The sequence below is a fragment of the Cygnus olor genome, chromosome 14 (genome assembly GCF_009769625.2).
Source record: "Cygnus olor isolate bCygOlo1 chromosome 14, bCygOlo1.pri.v2, whole genome shotgun sequence".
Taxonomy (NCBI): Eukaryota; Metazoa; Chordata; class Aves; order Anseriformes; family Anatidae; genus Cygnus; species Cygnus olor.
In genome coordinates, this window is record NC_049182.1 from 6,281,847 (window position 1) to 6,301,360 (window position 19,514).

The following is a 19,514-nucleotide window of genomic DNA, read 5'->3' on the forward strand; positions in this document are numbered from 1 at the left end:
CTTTCCCTTCCCTCATTGCTTCCCCGTTGCTCTGTGTAGGATATCCACGTACCTCCTCCATGGGTTTCGGAGCACATCCCGTTGTTCAGGCACGGATTGCTGCTGCAGGCACCGGTCGGGGAGCAACACTGCTTTATCCCCACCTCCTCCACCACTTCCTTGGATTGCCCTTTCCCGGGCAGGAGGACCACTTCCCTGCCGTTGATCGCAAGCACATCCAGGCAGCCTCTGAACCCCCGTGTGACTCTCTGGGACTGGGAGGGTTGCCGGAGGCCCCCAAAAAGCAGGTCTCGTCTGCCCTGGGAGATGCCACAGGCCCCCGGCAGCTGGAGAGAGGCGTTCCCCAGGCCGTCGATGAGCAGGCGGACAGACGTGTTCTTCACCTCCAGGAAGACCGAGTGCCACTCGCCATCGCTCACAAGGCGCGAGGAGGAGAGGTTCCCGGTGTAGGTGCCCCGGCAGCTGTACCCGAGGTGAGGCACCCCGTTCACCACCTGCAAAACACATCCCAGCGGTCCCAGTTAGCTGTGATACAGGTGGGTGGTGTTTGTGGGGGCTCTCTGCATTTCTCTTGCTACTTATTCCCCTCTCTCCCTGCCTGAGCGTTGTGAGTCAAGATGGATCCCAGTTTTTAGGCCCCAAGAATTACCAGCTAGGCAAATACAGCCACTGAAATCTCATTTATTTTGCAAACCACCTTCATCTTGCTGGCACAACTTCGCCCATGGCCTTTTCCTGCAACCACTGACTGCTGTGAGGGAGGGAAGCTCACCTTTCCGCATAACAGGGTGCAGAGCCGTGCCATAGCACTGCTGCAGCTGCTCACCCTTTCTCCCCCCTTCCCGAGCCTAATCAGAGCCCTGGTATTCAGGCTGTCCCAACTCCATCACGGGGCACAGATGGACTCTTGTTCTGGGCCACGTGGCCTTTATTCTTTTCTCACTGTCTCGCTAGCGGTGGGGGAGGTGCTGGAGTGGTTCCTGCTTTGGCATGGGTGAGGGATGCTGAAAGGACCTCGACGAGGAGCAGCACCTGGCAGCTTTCTCTGGGGGAGGCAAGGAGAAGGCGGGAGGCAGAGAAAGGGATTCCTGTTGTACCCAGCTCCTCATCAGCCTGCCAGAAACCCAGGCCAAAGCTGCTAATAGGGGTTGCAATCCAGTCCTTGCTCTCCAGCAGAATGGAGGGAGACAATCAAGTTATTGAGCTTCCAAAAGCAAACCATGCCACTGTCTTCTGCACTGAACTGGGCCGTCAGAAATTCCTGTCTGTGACCCAAGATTCCTCTTTAAAACTCATGGAAGAAAGATGAAGGAAAGTTTATCTGTGTTGTTTTGGGGTGAATTCAGGGGTAAATCCCCTTTTCACCTTTTCTCCCCAGTGCTCTGTTGATAAAAGCTCTCCTTCATAGAAGCCAAGAGCCCATGGAGAAGGAGAAATGACAGAACAAGACATTCACAGAAAGCCTGCAGAGCTTGCTGTTGGGAATCCCAAGCAGGTGAGATCTCCACTGGGGGACATTAGAGACGAGGAGCGGCGATGCTTGGAAGAGGCTAGAGCAAGAGGCGTGATTATGGGCTACACCAAACTCTAGAGGAACCTATATCTGGTATGATCGGGCTACTCTGGAGGGGCCAAATGCAGAGTGGGACATCAGTTCACTCTAAGAGAAGTTCGTGGTATAAATAAAGCCCAGCAGGAGGAGAGAGCGCCCGCTGAAAGAACGAGGGATGACAAAGGGAAGGGAGAACTGGATGCAGCCGGCACGCGCTGTGGAAGGGCCTCAGGGCAATGTGTGTGTAAATCCCTTTGCACGATTGGCAGGCGCACCAGAGAGCTTTGTCACTTTGCTTTATCCGGAGGAAGGTGATTTCACTTCAGATGGGTCTGTAGATTGGGCTTATCGATTTCTGGGGCTGGGAGACAGCTGAGAACTCGATTCCCCGGAGCAAGAGCTGACGGACTGCCAAGTCCTTCCCAGCGTGCCTGGCTTGCCATCCTCCCACTGCGTCCTGTTTCTGAATATCAGTAGAGCTTAGCAACTGGAAGAGCGATGACATGCATACCCCTGGGAGAAGCTGTCCTCTTTACCAAATCTACAAACCGTTGGTTAAAATTATTTCACAGCTTTGGCTCATACCTAGAACAGGGCAGTCCACAAAGCTTAAAATCCTGAGGGCTTCCTTCAGTTATTCAGGCCAGACGGACCCTTCTTGAGAAGCTAAATTTCTCTCATCAGCCCTTTGCAACATGGCTTAAAGTCACGGCTGGAGATGGGCACAGGACATACAGATGATGTTTCTCTGCTTTTGTCCTTAATGGCTAGGACAGTGACAGCAGGAGCAATACATACTTTGGGTGGGTCTCTGGGTGTTGGCCATTGCACAGCTTCCTGTCTGTGTCGGTCTTTTGTAGCAGTGGGAAGACAAGTATTTCAAAATGGGAAGATGGGATTGCGAAACTGTGAGAATGGATGAGGGAACTCAGGGACAGGATGAACACTTGCAGGTAGATTTGCAGTGTGTAGATCACAATGTGATTAGTCTCGGGGATAAGTCTCAGTAAGCTGGTAAGTATGTCCCGTGATCTTGGTCTCCAGTTAGACCAATTTTAATTGGCAGGGAATACACAAAACCCCCATTCTTTATTCATCCGCTTTTCTAGATCAATTACTAGAGATATTTACTACTGCATCTTCTTTCTCTGGTTCCCTTCCCTGAAACAATAAGTGCTTTTTACACTGGAAAGAAGCCCTGCATATTGTGATCCGTACCTCCAACATGGCCTGGTCAGTCCCGTTGGCAGAGAACACAACAGCGTGCAGCTGGTGGGTCTTCAGACGGAAGTGCATGTGCCAGGACCCCGCCTGAGAGTGCTGGTACCAAATGTAGCTGTGGCCCCCGAACCTCACAGCCGTTCCTGGAAGCAGAGTGAATGAAAGGTCTTGTCTTTGTCACACCTTGAGGCTGTATGCAGCCTTGCCTCTTTTCCCAGCCGGACACCATCAATGCCCAGCAACAATCCTCTGCCCACTGCAACCCACGTGCAGCTGCACTGCACCTCCCACGGCTCCCACGTGGTGCTCCCAGTATTTCTTTTGGGTACACAACTGTCCTATACCTACAACAGGTCCTACAATGGCAGCCCTGTGAGTTCTGTCCTGCAGCAGCTTCTGGGTGCCCACAGAATGGTCTGCAACACCCTTGGATTTCCTCTTCCTTTAATATGCCTTTATCTTAGCCTACCGTATCCCCCTATCTTTCCTGACCAAGTGATGTGTTAACCTCTATTGTCTCATTACTTGAAGCACTCTAGAGTACACATAACAAAAATGCTCTACTTGCCTTCCCTGGAATTTGTCAGTTAGTCTCTATTTTTCTGAGCCTAGAATAAACACAGGAGCTCAAAGATTGAAAATCTAATCATTGAGCTTTGTTACTTGCTAGGTATGAGTGACTTGAGTGACTTTTGCCAATGAGATAAATATTACTGTTGCTTAATTAAATGCTACAGGAGATTCACACCAAAAAAAAAAAAACCAAAAAAAAAGTGAATTATTCAAGCTCTAAGAGGTTTATATTGTGGCGTGCTACCAAGAAGGATTGCTCACCATTGCAAGAACAGATTTGCTCCAGGCTGTGCCGCGGGGTGAGGACGCTGAGTCGGGCAGTGCTGTAAGTAGACATCATGCCTGGATCCAGCTGAATGGTCTCCTTGCAGACACGGTGGGCACAGGCTGACCCGTGGCACGGCACATGAATTGCCTTCTTCATCCGCAGTCCGACAAGCTGGTCCATCTCCCCAGCTGAGACGGTGATCTTGTTTGCAAGCACCCGAGGCTCGTACAGGGAGCCGTGCGGCTCTCCAACGGCCAAGAGCAGGTCCACCCCATCAGAGGTAGCCGCGGGCTGTAGGCTGGCCATGTGGATGTTCTGGCGCCGGGTGACAAGGATATTTCCTAGAAACCTCTGCAAGTTGCGCCAGTGGTCCCCCACAAACTCCTCTGGAGAGAGGTGTCGGAAGTGCAGCACCACCGCCTTGTCCAGTGCCTCCTGCGTGAAGCACCACACGTGGACGTTGACGCTGGTGGTGGCGGTGAACGTGCCATCGCTCACCGTCACGTTCAGGAGGTAATGGCCATGGGGAAGCTTGTCCCCAGCAATGATCTTTCCGTCTGCGGCCCCAACGGAGAAGCGTCCCTCCCGGGGCACTTCTGCCACCAACGTGTACACCAGCGTGTCGTGGGGGTCTCGGTCCGTGGCGTGGATCTTGCCCAGCACGCCGCCTCGGAAGGCTGCCTCGTTGGTGGTGATGAATATCTCCAGGGGAAGGGCAGAGGGGGCGTACTGGCTCTGCTCAGTCACTTGAATGTTTATGAATGCCGATGAGGACAGGGGAGGGATACCGCTGTCAGAGACCTGACAAAGAAAAGAGAAGGACCTGTTACAGCCGTGTGCTGCTTGCTGTCCCCTGAGGGGCTGAGGCTTTGCCAAAGGACAGTGCCCTTTGCACAGGCAGCAATGGGTGGGAGCTCTCAGGCAGCAGGAATGGAGAAGGAGCAGGAAAAATTGGCAGCAGCGTTGGACCTCTGCCTGGGGCTGGCTTCCCGAGGGAAGCGGCAGCGTGCCTTCCAGCCTGGAGACTGACTGAGTCCTTCTGTTAGTGCTGGGGTCGCGCTCATTTCCGTGTGCTCATCAGCAGCTGAGGCACACCTGAGTGGCTCTGATTTCCTGAGGATTAATCATCTTTAGAGCTGCTGCCAATCTCTGGTGTTCCATACGTAACCGGGTGTACAGAGATAGATAAAAGCAGTTACGCACGTTGACACATTTGCTCACCTTCCGGACTATTTAAGCCCATATCCCACCTCTGACAATGTCTGTCTAGCATGAGCCAAGGAAGCTCAGAATAGAAAAATGTGAATAATCAGATTACAGGATAAGTCTCTCCCTGATCTTAGCCAGTTAGTGGTTGAGGTTTATAATAATAATAGTACCTAGCTTTTAGAACGACTGCTATTACTGAAGAAGTATGTACTTTACATGTTATTATCCTATTGTTTGTAAAACACTATCCTCTTTGATAACATTGAAAATTAATTCGTTTACACTACCACAATAGAAACCCTCAAAAAGAGGAGCTTAAATCACTTCTATGATACTTGGAGAAAATTTGCAGGACCAGATCCAGGTTTTGCTTTAAACTGGAAACTGCTAGAATTATGCTGGGAAAAGCATCAGCCTAAGGACACTGCTGACAGAGCATTTCTCATTATCATATTAACTGATTTTATCAGTGCAGAGTCTGGTTACCAGCTTCTTGTGGGCAGACTTTGCAGAGCAATGAGCTCTGGACCTGGCTCCAAGCTGCAGAATTTTTTCCTGGATTGGATTTCTCCAATACCAGGGAATTTCCCATCCGGCTGTGCCATCCTAATCTCATTGTGTTGCTCCTAAACCTGGCTGGGAGTCGAGCTACCAGGACAGAAAAGCAGGCTTTACCTGGACTTGTAAAAGGTACTGCTCTTTGACTCTTCTGTTCAGGATGGATGATGTAACCAGCAGACCATTTTGGGTGACATCAAATGCCTTCCCGTCATTGCCCTGTGTAATCTGGAATGAATACGGTGGCCCATTTTCTGGGGAGTCTCTGTCACTCATGATCAGCTCCAGGACGCTTGTACCCACTGGGGCATTCTCCTGAAATATAAGAAGACGCTAGTGGAGAAACACAAGCAAAGAGACAAGGCCCAGGGGAACTCATATTGCTCCTAGGGCTGCTGGATAAGGAACAGGCCCCTGGCTTACCTGCACCACCACGCTGTAGTTGAGCTGGAAGAACCGAGGAGGGTTGTCATTGACGTCAGACACATGGACACGCACAGCAACATCGCTGGACTGAGCAGGGTGGCCGTTGTCCATGGCTCGAACTGTCAGGGAGTAGCTGGAGATCTGGAGGATTTATAGTATATGGTCACTTGGAGAAGTGGAGGAGGGGTGGCTTTTTCACATCCATCTTTTTCTGCTACAGCTTGTTAAATAGCTTTGCCCTCATCTAGGGGTCTCCATCCATAAATTAGCACCTTGCTGAAGAGAATCAGCCTCACAGTAGCTGCAGAGCAGGGAAACAACTTGCCAAAGATGGATGAGACCCAAGCTGGGCAAACATCTGTCAGCAGTGGTTTGAGCTGCTACTGCTTTATGGAAGAGATTGTCCAGATGGCCTTTCCAGCCCCTGCCAATACCTATTTTCTGTAATGCCCTGATTAATAGGAGTGTAAACCAGCAATGTTGGTTTCTGTTTTGGGGCTGATTCTCACCCAGACAGCTTGAAGCACTGGTAGAGCACAGAGCTGTGACCACTGAAGTCTGTATTGCCTTCTCTAAAGCCCACCCTTTCTACACCTATGGGTCTAGAAAATGAATGAATGAATGAATGAATGAATGAACGAATGAGTGAATGAAAGAGTTGCCTTCTACTTATGGTATTACCAGTAGATTATTCAGAAAACAGCAGGCAGCTGAATATACTGTGCTCCCTTGGGTGACACATCTGTTTTAATTTTCCTGTTTCCATTTTCTTGAACTCACCTCCTCCCTGTCCAGATGCTTGGCAATGCTTATCTGCCCACTTTTGGGCTGAATGGCAAAATGTCCCAGTGGGTTCCCTTCCACAATCGAATATGTGATCTGGTTGTTCATCGCTCCATCCAGGTCGTCAGCTGACACCTGTCAGAAGAAAAACAACTAGGACTCCTGGCCCAAAAGGGCCTGGCCATGGGGGAATCCCCAGGGACGTGACCTCTTTGTCATTGAAGGGTGTTGGTTTGATTTAAGGTATTGGCTTTAAATGAGGAGGAGGAAAGAAGGTGTTTTACATCAGTGTCATTCACGAGTTTTCTCTGGGAAAAAATAAGCAAAGCTACAACATTGGCTTTCTCCTTCATCCATTCCTGACTTCAGCATCCCTGTGATGGTAATGTAGGCTAGGCAGTGGATTCCACACGGCAATACCCTGACTCCTCTATTCTGCATTAGGGGACCCCCTGCCTTCCCCAGACCTCAAGGGCATGGGCTATTGGCAGGCATTTTAGCTCTTCTGGGAGGTCCTCAAAGCTTCTGAGCCCTCCTTAGGTATTCCAAGCTTTCATTCAAAGGTGCCTTCTGAAGCAAAGTGTCAGCCCTGTCTGTGGGCTGCTGGGAATCCTTGCAATCATCCTTTTAAAAGTCATGCCTAAATCTTAGGTGCTGAATATCACAAACCCACTGAACTGGCTGTGTCCAAGGCAGGGTAAAGTGCAAAGGAAGAGCAAATAACACATAGTGCAAGTAAGAGAGGAGGTAAAGACAGTGGCTTTGTTTGTAATCATACCGTGAGGATGATTTCTCCAACTGCAGCATCCTCCCGGATATCAGCGAAGTAGGGGTCTTGGATGAACTCTGGTGCATGATCATTAATGTCAGTTATGTTGATCACCACCATGGTGACATCACTGAGAGAAGCTGAGCCCTTCCTTGTGCCCTCAATGGATAAGTAATACTCATGACTCGCTTCAAAGTCCAAGCTCCCATTTATGTATAAGGCACCTGCATTGGCAGATGGACAGAAAAGGAAAGAAGATACTTTAAATGAATGGTACATGTGGTTTTTTGGAATACTGGAGGCCTACTGAGATGATTGCCAAAACTGCCAGCTGGTAAGGTGCTGTTGATCTGGCTTTGACCTTCTCTGGTTAAAGCAGGATATTGAAAGTCATGGCATCACATAAAACAAGCTGTAATTGAAGTGATTCTGCCATAACCTGCCTCTGTTTGGTGTCAAGCGTTTGAAGAGGTGAAACAAGCTCTCGTTCTGGAAGGTCTCCAGTAGTCTTGATTGGAAGAGATCTGGGACAAAATAGGATGAGAGTCCAACAATGCTATCAAAAGCTGTGACCAACGCAGTTTCAGAGCACCACAAACTGGTGTCATAGGCAGGGTGAAAAGGTGTGAGATGTAGATGCAGAATAGAACAGGAGAAAAAGGTGTATGGCAAGATGTTGTGATTTGTAACCAAGGTTTGGGATGTAGTATAGAAGGAAAAAGGAGGCTGTTAAACTTGGAAAATGATTGAGAAACAGGGAATAAAGACATAAATTGAAAGAAAAGAAAAAAAGAAGAAAGGAAAAAAAAAAAGAAAAAAAAAAGAAAGGGACACAAGGACACAATGGGCCTGTGCACTTTAATGTTTTCCTGGGTTCTGCACTGAAAATGTCACAAAATTATTCCCCGGAAATGACACTGCTCTGGTGTCTTTTAAGACATGCATGCTAATGAGAAGATCAGTTTGGAAAAAGTAGCAGGAGCCTTGAGGACAGAGAAGCTGGGAAGGCACTGTGGGTGAGGGTGTTACAGCCAAGAGCAGAAGGCCATTGAGGATGCAGCCAGTGCTTGTTCCAGGGATCTAACACTGGCCTTGCGATAACAGCTCTTATCAGATCGCTGTGCACATACAGCAGTGCTTTATTTGGTTGGTAAGCCTGTCTCAACACCTGCTTGTGGTTAATGGATTGGTAACAGCCACATTCATTGATGCTGCCTAATAAAACTGCCTGTTAGCTTGGGCTGCAGGTACCTAGTGTGATCACAATGGAGAAACTTTCTGAATGAAATCACCTTCCCCAGCTTTTCGAAGTGGAAAAATTTCTCCATCCTGATCTCCACGTATTCCTCTTTCTCACCGACCCATCTCAGATCCCAGACATGTAACAGCAATCTTTCCATTAATTTCAGGACGATTTTTGTCACACTTTAAGTGACTTAGCAGAGAAAATTTAGTGTAGAAGAGAAGGCTGCACTCCCTACCCTCATGCTGTACTCTCTATAGGGGCAGAAAAGATCTGTGGCCAAGACTGACTGCGTGGAGACATCAGCGGAAGCTCTTTTAGGAAATGGAGTACTCTAACATCCTCCTTTTCCCCCAGCCCCTTCCTCTGACATACACGTACACACATGTGAAGAGAATAACGGGGAGTGTTAAACAGAGGCTGGGAAGATGAGAGGTGAAGGAGAGACAGATGTGAGAACAGGGAGAGAGATGGGTAGAAATGAAAGCTGGTAAGAAAAGACCTTCAGAGAAACACAAGGGGAAAAGAGGGGGATGAAAGCCTGAGAACTGTTTAAGGATCAGCAAAGTGGGTGAGGGTGAAAGAGCAAAGGCATAAAAAGAGCAAGTGCAATACATTACAGTGGCTAAAGTCAGAGGGGAGAAGAGCAGAAGTGCAAACCAAAACGAAAAGAACCAGCAAAGGAGCATATAAGGACAGCCTTTGATGTTGGGTCAACCTGGAGGTGCTTGGGCATCAGACCATCTTACCCGTATTTGAGTTGAGCTGAAATTTCCCGTGGTCATTGCCATTCACAATTTCATACTTGATTTCTGTGTTTTCTGTGTTGTCCCTCGTCAACGCTGACAGGTTGAGGACCTCCGTACCCACAGCCACGTCCTCCTGTACCATAGCCACGTATTCAGGGGCCAGGAAAACAGGCAGGTATTCATTTAGATCCACAACGGAGACGGTGACAGTGCCGAGAGCAGTGAGGGGCTCTGGGGAGCCCCGGTCGGTAGCACAGACTGTCAGCTCAAAGGCGGAGTGCTGCGAGTCCTTCAGGGGCTTTTCCAGACGGATCACCCCCGTGGTTTCCTCGATTGAAAAGTGTCCATTGGCCGAGTCAGAGAGGGAATAGACCACCTCGGCGTTGGGACCTGGAAGGATAAGGGACAGGCTGCGTTAGTTCATGGGTAGGAATGTTGCTGGTTTCAAGTTTTTTATCCAGTAGGAATGTAGGTACCTAAGTGACCTAAAATTTATAGGGAAAATGGAGGCTGCATGAACATCCCCTTCCAAGGTGCCCCTGTCCACCTGCAGGTTCAGACATCTAGCCACCTTCAGCACCAGGCATCAGCAACACCTGTCTGTATTTACTTGCGCTTCTCAGTCCCCGTGTTTTTAAATGTTATTTTCCTTCATCTTTGCTTCCAAAGCACATAAATATCATCTTGCTTTTATATCACTGTAAATTGAGTCTCTGCTGGAGGGGTTTATTAAGATCCTTTCTTAGGACCCTTACATACATACATGAAAATCTTTTGTTTTCAGAAGAACCTCTCCATCCGCATCATTGACCCTCTCCAGACACAAAGCTCTTTTTTCCTTATTATGCTAATTATTTTTCTCCATCTTTGTTACAATTTCTGTCTAGTTTGGAGCCCAGACAAACTGCATGTCACAGTTTGCGCTGTGCATCATAGCTACAGTTTCTGAGCTTTTCCTCAAAGTCTTCATATTTCTACAGATACTGCACTTCCTACAGCATCACAAGAGTGCTGATGCCAGCCTGCTAGCCGAGGACATATCGGTGATGAGATCCAGGCATGTCTTTGCCAAGGTTCAAGCATCTGTGCCCAGTGCTGCTGCTCTCCCCTAAGTTTTAAAGGTTTCTATTCAGGATGGAGGGTGGACTCTGCTAAGAAGTAAATCCCATCCCGACTCACCTTCATCAAGGTCCCTGGCAGCAACCACAGCAATGGGTGTCTTTGTCGTGGTGTTGTCAAAAACGGCCACAGCGCAGTGGCTGGGGAAGAACCTGGGCGCGTTGTCATTCGTGTCTTCCACGCTCAGCATGATGTCTGCCTGGCAGGAACGGCCTCCACCGTCAGTCGCTTTGGCGATGAGGTGGTAGGTAGGTTTCTGCTCCCGGTCGAGAGGTGCAGAGGTGGTCAGTTCCCCTATGGGAAGGAACAGGAGGTGGTCTTGGCTCCTGCAACCACAGCCTCAGCCCAGGAGGGCTCGGAGAGGCTCAAGCACGCTGCACCCTGAGCGAACCGTGGGAGGAACAGACTGAGTTTGGACACTGGCTGTAATTGGGTTAATAGCGGTGATGTGTCCACACCACACTGCTCAGGGCTGTTCTCAGATCTCTGCCAGCCATTGCCCTGGCAGGGCTTGGCACGGGGAGTCCTGCAACTCGGACTGAATCTCTCGCAAGGGATGCCGCCATAGGATAAAAGTGCTCATCAATAAGTTTTGTTTCAACCCCTCTTTGTAAACCTCGCTGCATCAAGCCTCCTGCTATGTGACAAACCCTACGTCATCTATGGAAGGATCATTGTGTCTGCCTGGAAAGGAGGATGCCTTCGCAGGGCTGGGTCTCACCTGTGTGGGGGCCCAGCCGAAACTCCTCTGCGCCAGGGCCGTGGAGGCTGTACGTGATCTGGGCGTTGCTGCCAACGTCGGGGTCGGTCGCTGATATTTTCAAAATGAAAAGACCTGGTTGAGCATCTTCAGAGACTCTCCCAGTGTAGAATATCTGGCAAGGACAGAAAGTGTGATTGGTATCTGATCCGTCTCCAAAATACCTCCCCATACAGGGGAGGAATGGACTAGCAGAAGGTTCAAAGACAAGGGCAAAACAGAGGAGAGCACAATGTGCCTAATGTCTAGCTGTTGTGAAAGATGACCACAACGTCAGGATATGCGAGCACAGACTAGAAGACAGGCCTATTATGTTTGGCACTTCTATGGCCCTAGCCAGAACAGCAGCCAACTGTGAAAACCACAGCCTGGAAAGGATACAGAACACTTGGAGAGAGGCTTGGAGATGAAGAAAATACGACCCATGGTTAACCTAATCAGTGCTATTTAGCTTTATAAAAATACAAATAAATATCAGAGCAATCATTTTAATTATGACTATCTGTAAGAGACTGTTGCATAGAGTAAAGAAGCATCCCTGTTTCCAGTATGATTCAATTTCGACACTTGGGCTGACAGACGATGCTGTGAAGCTTGGGAGCAGACAATTAAGGGTGGCTGCAAACCTCTGCCTCTGCCTCTAAGAATGGGCAAGGTAGTTTTAGTAAAGTGGATCTTTGTTGTTAACAGGTGGTCTCAATGACAGCTTGAAGCTCTTTTAAAGCCTAGATTTCTTTGTTAGCAAGTGGTAAGCAATAGGTTTAATTTCTCTTATCCTCCCTCTTACACCAGACAGGGAGCTATGCAGGCTGCTATGAGGACATTTCAGCACCCATTCCTTGTCTCTGCTGGGAGCACGTGAAGGTCAGTAATTTGCATTATGCCACTGGGAGGAGGGTAGCCAGCTGCTGGGCTGTGGACTGGGACCAGTGCGGGGTGTGGACTGGGACCAGCGAGCTCATTTCACGCAAGCCTTTGAATCTCCTTTGGGAAACAACTGCTTCTGTCCTTTCTCACCACGAGTAAAATCCATACCAGCGATCAGCTTCTGCAGTAACAACACTCCTGATGGGAATCTTTCAGCTTAGCAGGATATAAACTTGGTAATTTCCATGCCCCTACCCAGGAGGCTTCCTGGCATTGTTTATCTCCAAGAATTACCCTTCATAATGCTTAGGTGCTCAGTTACTGCTGGCAAACATGCTTGGAGGCTAGATTTAATGTTCTTGCTCGACGAGCACCTTAATTAAATTTGCTAAGTATAATCAAAGCAACAGGATCGTGTGAGAAGAATAATGACAAGCCAAACCCTCTCAACATGTGCTCTTTCTGCCTTTTCTTCCTTGCTCTTGTGTTCTCTCCTTCCCAGCCACTCTCCTCGTGCCCCCAGATGTACTGGGACAAATGTCTCACCTGCCCGCACTCAGGGCTGTTGTCATTGATATCCAGAACAAAAATTTCCACTTCTGTGGTAGCCTGAAATTTCCCATCGGAAGCCATAACCTTGAGGAGATATTTCTCTGTATCTTCCCTGTCCAGAGGCTTCTTGGAAGAAATTGTCCATTCTCCTTCAATTTGATTAACTTGGAACTGTCCTAGCGTGTCTCCTTCTAGAAGGGGCAAGAAGAGGCAAGAAAAAGGACAAAAAAAAAAAAAAGAAAAAAGGCATTTACTGGGTGTTGAAAATCAGGAGTGGTAAGGAATAGGGATATAGATGTGTCCTCTGCCAGTCCTGTAGGAGAGCTGAAGGACTTGCAGTGGTGACATGGAAAAGGCACTGCTATCACAACAGTCAGGAGGGGAGCGGTCGGTCCACCTTGCTGCACAGCTGTGAAACACCCTGCGTGTTTCTGTTATTCACTGAGCATTACACTGGGGAGATGAATGGGGTGGAAAGAGGAAACAGCTCCCAATTGCAAAAATGTCTTTGTAACGTTCTGCAGACATGCATATTCATTGCTGCAAAACCACATCTTCTGACTTTCCTAAAACATGTCAGACTTTCTCGGTGTATGTTCCTAAAGGGATCTGAGAATTGCAGATACCCTGGAGACACTGGTTGGATTTTATTGTTACATACCATGTATAGTTTTATTTCCTTTTAATATTTAGATGCATTTAATATGTAGCTCTGCTTTCTGGAGCTACTTTTCATCCTATAAGACCAAAATGATGAGAGACATAGGTAAAATCGAGACCAGGCAGGCTCCAGTCCACCAGATTCATGTCTCTCCCACTGGTGCTACACAAGGTGGATATAAGAGGGGCAGATGCTGCCCCTGGAGAATCCCTCTCTTCTGGCGAGGAGCTCATGTCCTCTGCTGCACCCAAGCTATTGGAGAGAAGGAGAGAGCACACGGGGTAACGGGAGGCAATGAAGAGAGCTGGCTGCAGGACTTGTTCATGCCAGGCTCTGAAAGGCCTCGTGCAGCCAAGTAAATTAAATTCACTCTCTTTCTGCTTTATGTGTGCAGTGGTGTTGTGGTCGTGAATCTGGAGGCCACTGAGACATCTGCTGGCCCCTCTTCTGATGCTGGGAGACCCCAGCCCCTGCTCAGATTTAGCTCCAGTGTGCTTCAAATCAATGTGCAAGTGAACATGGGAAGGTAGGCTCTGCGTTCACCTCCTGCTATAGTGCTACACTGCAGTTGTATTTATGTGTTTATGTGTAAAGTTTGACCTGCACTTTTAAGTACAAAGCAGCAAGAATATATGGTATTCACCACTAACACAAATGTGCATTCTCTCAGGCTTAAAGTAATTGGAAGTTACTGCTACCTTTAAAACGGCAGAAACACTAATACATAAATGAATTGCCTCTTTCCTCCCAAAGGCTTGCAAATTCCTAGGCATGCCATAAACCAACTGAAAGTACCAGCATTCCTTCCCCTGTTTTGAATGGTTACTGTAACAGATAACAGGCTGCGGCATGATTTGGTTAAATGTTTTGACCCTGAAGGGTCTTCATTTGAGTTTGAACAAACATTTTAATTTGAAGTATCTGTTCCAGGACCCCTTTGGGGTCAAACAGTTCTGTAAAATCAAGCTTCTACTTGTGTAGATGCACAACAAACATTCCAATATAACTTTTTGTTGTTTTACAGCAGTGGTTAATTTTAGTTGGCACAACTGATGCTGCAGGGATGCAAGAGTCATCTTTGGTGTTTCTTGTTAGTCAAAACACTCACAAAGACTGACATGAATAGGAAAGTGTAAATAAATGAAATTACAGTACTGTGAATTAGTTTCTAAAGATTTTTGGATACCCTAGACTCAGTTAACCGAAGAGTCTTGCTCCTGGCAGAGCTCAGGCTTCATCTGCTATTTCTGTTCGGACTGTCAGTGTAATGTTATTTCCGTGTCAGTATTTTACAAGACAAGGTATCAAAGCCTCACTTTGAGATGAAATTCTAATTATTCTTGCCCATTTAGAAGATATAAAGTCAGGAAAACTCACCAGTAATGTAGCAGGTGACCCGCCGGTTCTGCTCAGAGATGTCTGCATCGATGGTACTCAGTGTGACAACCACCTGCCCAGGCTCCGCATTCTCAATTACCGACCCTTTATAGAAGTCTGACGTGAACTGTGGGGCATTATCATTTTCATCAGAGACAGTCACCTCCACCAGGGTTTGGGAAGAGAGTTGGACTTTCCTGCCATGGTCAGTGGCGACCACATAAAACCGATAAATCTCCTGAGTTTCACAGTCCAGCTCTTTCAGTGTGGTGATCCATCCACTCTCTCCATCAATGGTGAAGAGTCCTCGGAGGTTGCCAGACTCTGCTTCCAAACTGTAGGTCACCTGCCCATCGCTTCCCGTGTCCTGGTCGTTAGCTGTCACTTGAATGACTGTGGTTCCTGATGGCATGTTCTCCATGACAAAAGCTTTGTAGGGATCTGCCTCAAAAACAGGTTTGTTGTCATTGATGTCTTGCACCTGGATATTCACAGAGACCAAGGAGACCAGCTCAGTTTCTTGATGTGAGCAGTGAGCCATAACATCAATCTGGTACCACTTGGTGGTCTCGTGATCCACTGCCTTTTTGATTTTCAAAGCCCCCGTTTGTTCATCCAGCGTGAACACCTCGTCCTTGTTACTTTCTGTGGTGGTTCCCTTCACCAGGCTGTATATGATGGGATCCTCTGCGAAAGCTTTGACTGACCCTATTTCCGAACCTTCTGGAAGGTCCTCAGATGCTGAGAACGTGTAAAGGGGCTCAGAAAACCTTGGCAATGTCACCTCCCTGGGGACAATTTGAAGGTTCACTGGGACAAGGGAGTTCCAGTGAGGGGGTCTGCCATCTTCAGCTTTCACCTTGAAGTTAAAGGCTCTGTTTTCTAAACCAACAAGGCTCTCTTTCACCTTAACCACCCCAGTGGCAGCATTGATCTCAACAAGGTCTTCTGCCACATCTTCCACGGAGTCAACGGAGTAAATGACATCTGCATTTGCACCTTCATCGGCATCATAAGCCAGTACCTGAATGACGGGGGAGCCTTTGCTTACATTGGACTGGATGGACAGCGTGTATTCAGATGCTTTGAACTGAGGTGGGTTGTCATTCTCGTCTGTAAGGATTATTTTGACAGTGCAGAATGCCACCTTCCCACCCCCATCCTTGGCCATGACTTTAATGGCAATGACTCTCTCAGTGGAGTTTTCCCTGTCCAGTTTTTGCAGCGTGGTAATATGGCCTTTGTTATCTATGGAGAACTTCTCATCGGCGAGTTTATTTATGATGGTGTAGTCTATAGTGCCATACGGGCCACCGTCTGGGTCGATAGCCAGCAGCTCAATCACTTTGGTACCTATCTCAGCATTTTCCGCCAGCTCTGCCTCGTACACATTCTGCCGAAAAGAGGGGCTGTATTTGTTGGCGTTGGTGGTGTTGATATACACAGGCACTGTGCTCTTGAAAACTCCATCTGAAGCAGAAACTCTGAGATTGTAAGATGACTCCAAGTCCTTTTTGCAGCGGTTGAACATGGATATTATTCCAGAAGTGCTGTTGATGGTGAAATGCCTGTTGTCGTTGCCTGAGAGTATCACATATTCCAGTCGGGTGGTGTCTCCGCTATCAGGGTCCAGGGCCTGGACTTTTATCACAATGTGCCCACATGTAGCCATTTCGCTTACCTTGGCTTCATACTGAAGCTGGCTGAACTCAGGAGGATTGTCATTGATGTCCGTCACATCTACAATTACCAGGGCATCGCTGCTAAGTGGAGGCATCCCATGATCTGCAGCTCTAACTTTCATGCGAAACTGCTGATTTTTTTCGTAATCAAGCGCTTGAGCTGTTGTTATTTGCCCTGTGCTGGCATCAATACTAAAGAACTTGGTAGCATCTGAACCATCATCCACGATCTGATAGGAGACGACTTTGTTTCTGCCTGAATCTTTATCAGAAGCAAAGATCTGGATAACAGGGGTATGCGCAGGCATACTCTCTGAGACAGACGCCGTGTAGATCATCTGAGAAAATACTGGCGGGTTGTCGTTAATGTCCTCTACCTCCACCTCTACCCTGGCTTCTGAAAAGGATCCTAGCGCCGTGTCTGTGGCTCTAACAGTGAACGTGTGTTTGGTCTCCAGCTCATAGTCCAGCTGGCCTGTGACAGTAAGGACACCTGTTTTGAAGTCGGTGCTGAACAGCTTGAGGGAGTCTTCTTCCATGATGTTGTAGATGAGGCGCAAGCCTTCTGGGCTGCGGGCCTGTATGTGGAGGATAGATGTGTACAGGGGGATGTTTTCTGGCACCTTCACTCGGTAATACAGACTTTGGAACAGAGGGTTGGATTTATTCCTCACACTGATCACAACCTCCTCTTCAGCGAGGAGTGGAGGCTCGCCTTTGTCCTTAGCAATGACTCGGAGGCTGTATTTATTCAGTGCTTGATAGTCAAGGGGCATCTTTAGTGAGATGTCTCCTAGGTAGGGGTCAATCCAAAAATACTTATAGTCCTCTGCGAATGAGTAGGTAATGGCCGCGTTATTCCCAATGTCTTTATCTGTTGCTGATACCTGAAAGAGTACGTCACCTGGCTCCGTGCCATCCTGCACCGAGGTGTAGTATGGCACATTCTCAAACTGAGGTGGATTGTCATTAACGTCCTCTACATAAACCTTGACCGTGGCTTGGGACACTCTCGGTGGTTTCCTGTTGTCCTTCACCTCCACAGCTACCTCATGCATGTCTTGGGTTTCACGGTCAAATTTCACACCCTTGGTCTGGAGTACTCCAGATGCTTGGATCATTTTGAATCTTTCCTTCCCATTCAAAAGTGAGTAGAAGAGTGGTTCATTTAGCTGATATCCCTTGACCCCAAGAACAGTAAGAGTCTTCTCATCTGTAGAGTTCTCCATCACAGTTGCTGTGTATACATCCTGATCAAATTTTAAACCAGAAACTTGTACTTGAGTTAAATTTAGTTTAACCAGAGCAGTGCTCTTATATAAGCCATCACCAGCTCTGACTGTGAGTTCACGATGCCTTCCCAAGCCGGTAGCATTGAGAATGGAGATGAGACCAGTGAGTGGATGAATATAGAAAGCATTATCAAGGTTTCCTTCCACGATGCTGTAGGTCACCTCTGAATCTGCATCTTTTGCCTGCACTGACAAAAGCTCCATCCCTGGATGGACAGGTAACAGGACAGAAAGCTCATAAGTGTCTTTGACAAAGACTGGAGGTGAGTCATTCACATCTTTAACATGGATTGTCACCTTGGTTGGCTTGGATGCGAATAAGCTGGGACTTCCACTGTCATGTGCGTGTACACTGAAGTGGAAAACTGGGGTAAGTTCATAGTCTATATCAGCACGACTGGTAAGTGTCCCTGTGCTGGGATCTACTGTAAAATATTTCAGTGCTTCTGGCTCCAAAATCTCATAGACCAGCAAAGCATTGGAGTCTTGGTCAGCATCTGTTGCGTGGGTCACCAAGGGAGCATTGCTCTCATCCAGAACCATGGTTTGTGATGGAGCGTTCTCCATGATCCAGCCAGTGAAGGCAGGCTTAACGAAGATGGGCACATTGTCATTCTCATCGATGACATAGATAAGCACCATTGTGTCCATAAAAGCTCCAGCCATGTTGGTGCCACGGACTTTCAACTGGTAAAAAGACACCTGCTCGAAATCTAGGCTCTTCTGGGTGGAAATAAGGCCTGACTGATAGTTCATGGAAAACACTCCATCTCCGTTTCCATCTTTTATTTCATAGCTGACTGGTGACAAGCTTGTGGCTGAAACCTGGATCAGAGGAGAGCCAACAGCAGTGGATTCACTGATTTCTGCGATGTATTCGGCCTCTGCAAATTTTGGAGGGGTCCGATCAGAGGGTCTAATGTGGACATGCACCGTAGCAGAATCTTTAAGCTGGGGGAACCCTTGGTCTTCTGCCTTTACAATGAGTGTAAATCTCTCTTGCTTGGATGGGTCCAGTTTCTGGGCAACTGTAATAATTCCAGAATGTGGGTCAATGCTGAAGAAACCTTCCCCATTACCTGCAAGAAGAAAAATGACAAAGTAAAGAATGAAAACACCCTCTTGCTCTAGGTTTTCTGTGCCTCTTTTCTACAGATGCTCCTAATTTCAGACCTAATTAACATCTGTTTCTTTAATTGAGAGACAATAATCTTCTTCATTAATTTCTAAATAATTTTCATTCTAAGAACAATGAACTCATTGAGATCTATGGGCTAACATTTAAATCAATCAAAATGTAAATTAGAGAATAAACACTGTTCTGATTTGAGCATATTTAGTGGTGCCAGAGCATGTGCTTGAAACTTCTGCCTTGTGTGCAGAACATGGTAGCACAGACGGTACTAGTTGCTTCAAGCCCTGTCATGCTTATAATTACCAATACTTCAGGAGCAATTAAATTCCCCAGTCCTTGATCTCAATTGCAGTGAGAAAGATGGAGCGGCGGATGGTTTATCTTCTGCAAAGAATTTGCCTGCTAAATAGGCAGTGTGGCACAGCCACAAGTATTTAAGTTTTAACCTTTAGAGTGAATGACAAAATACTTGTCCTCTGAGCTTATATGACCCTAAAAGACCATCAGTCAATGCTGAGAGGCTGCTCCCCTTTCCTGAAGATGTATTTCTTGGTAGAACTGGTGGAATTGATGACAGCAGTTGTGCAAAGTGAGTAATTTTGCCTAACTACTGGACAGTGATCCCTCACTCCATTCTCATGGATGGGAAGATCAGATTTTAAGTTGTTCTAACTTATCTGGTCATATTTTACCATAGATCAGTGACCCAACAATGAAC

The 19,514-nt window shown here is 47.6% G+C and overlaps 1 protein-coding gene and 1 long non-coding RNA gene across 4 annotated transcripts in view; one reads left to right on the plus strand and one right to left on the minus strand.

Annotated features, from left to right (window-relative positions):
• Positions 1-19,514, minus strand: part of FAT2 (FAT atypical cadherin 2) — a 56,084-nt gene that overhangs the window by 6,457 nt on the left and 30,113 nt on the right. The window contains exons 10-21 of the mRNA XM_040573235.1: positions 14,688-18,740; positions 12,644-12,840; positions 11,192-11,345; positions 10,531-10,764; positions 9,352-9,741; positions 7,369-7,583; positions 6,588-6,725; positions 5,805-5,948; positions 5,499-5,696; positions 3,608-4,415; positions 2,771-2,916; positions 53-494 (exon numbers count right to left, since the gene is read on the minus strand). Of these exons, the coding sequence (XP_040429169.1) occupies positions 53-494; positions 2,771-2,916; positions 3,608-4,415; positions 5,499-5,696; positions 5,805-5,948; positions 6,588-6,725; positions 7,369-7,583; positions 9,352-9,741; positions 10,531-10,764; positions 11,192-11,345; positions 12,644-12,840; positions 14,688-18,740 (7,119 nt within the window). The remainder of the gene's footprint in view (positions 1-52; positions 495-2,770; positions 2,917-3,607; positions 4,416-5,498; positions 5,697-5,804; positions 5,949-6,587; positions 6,726-7,368; positions 7,584-9,351; positions 9,742-10,530; positions 10,765-11,191; positions 11,346-12,643; positions 12,841-14,687; positions 18,741-19,514) is intronic.
• LOC121077763 lies at positions 7,573-18,597 on the plus strand. Of its 3 annotated transcripts, none has more exons than XR_005824290.1 (4): positions 7,573-7,693; positions 12,023-12,094; positions 13,705-13,836; positions 18,458-18,597. It is a non-coding gene; the product is annotated as an uncharacterized LOC121077763 (long non-coding RNA). The 3 variants fall into 3 exon arrangements; XR_005824288.1 differs by lacking the exon at positions 18,458-18,597 and adding an exon at positions 14,663-14,748; XR_005824289.1 differs by lacking the exon at positions 18,458-18,597 and adding an exon at positions 14,335-14,694.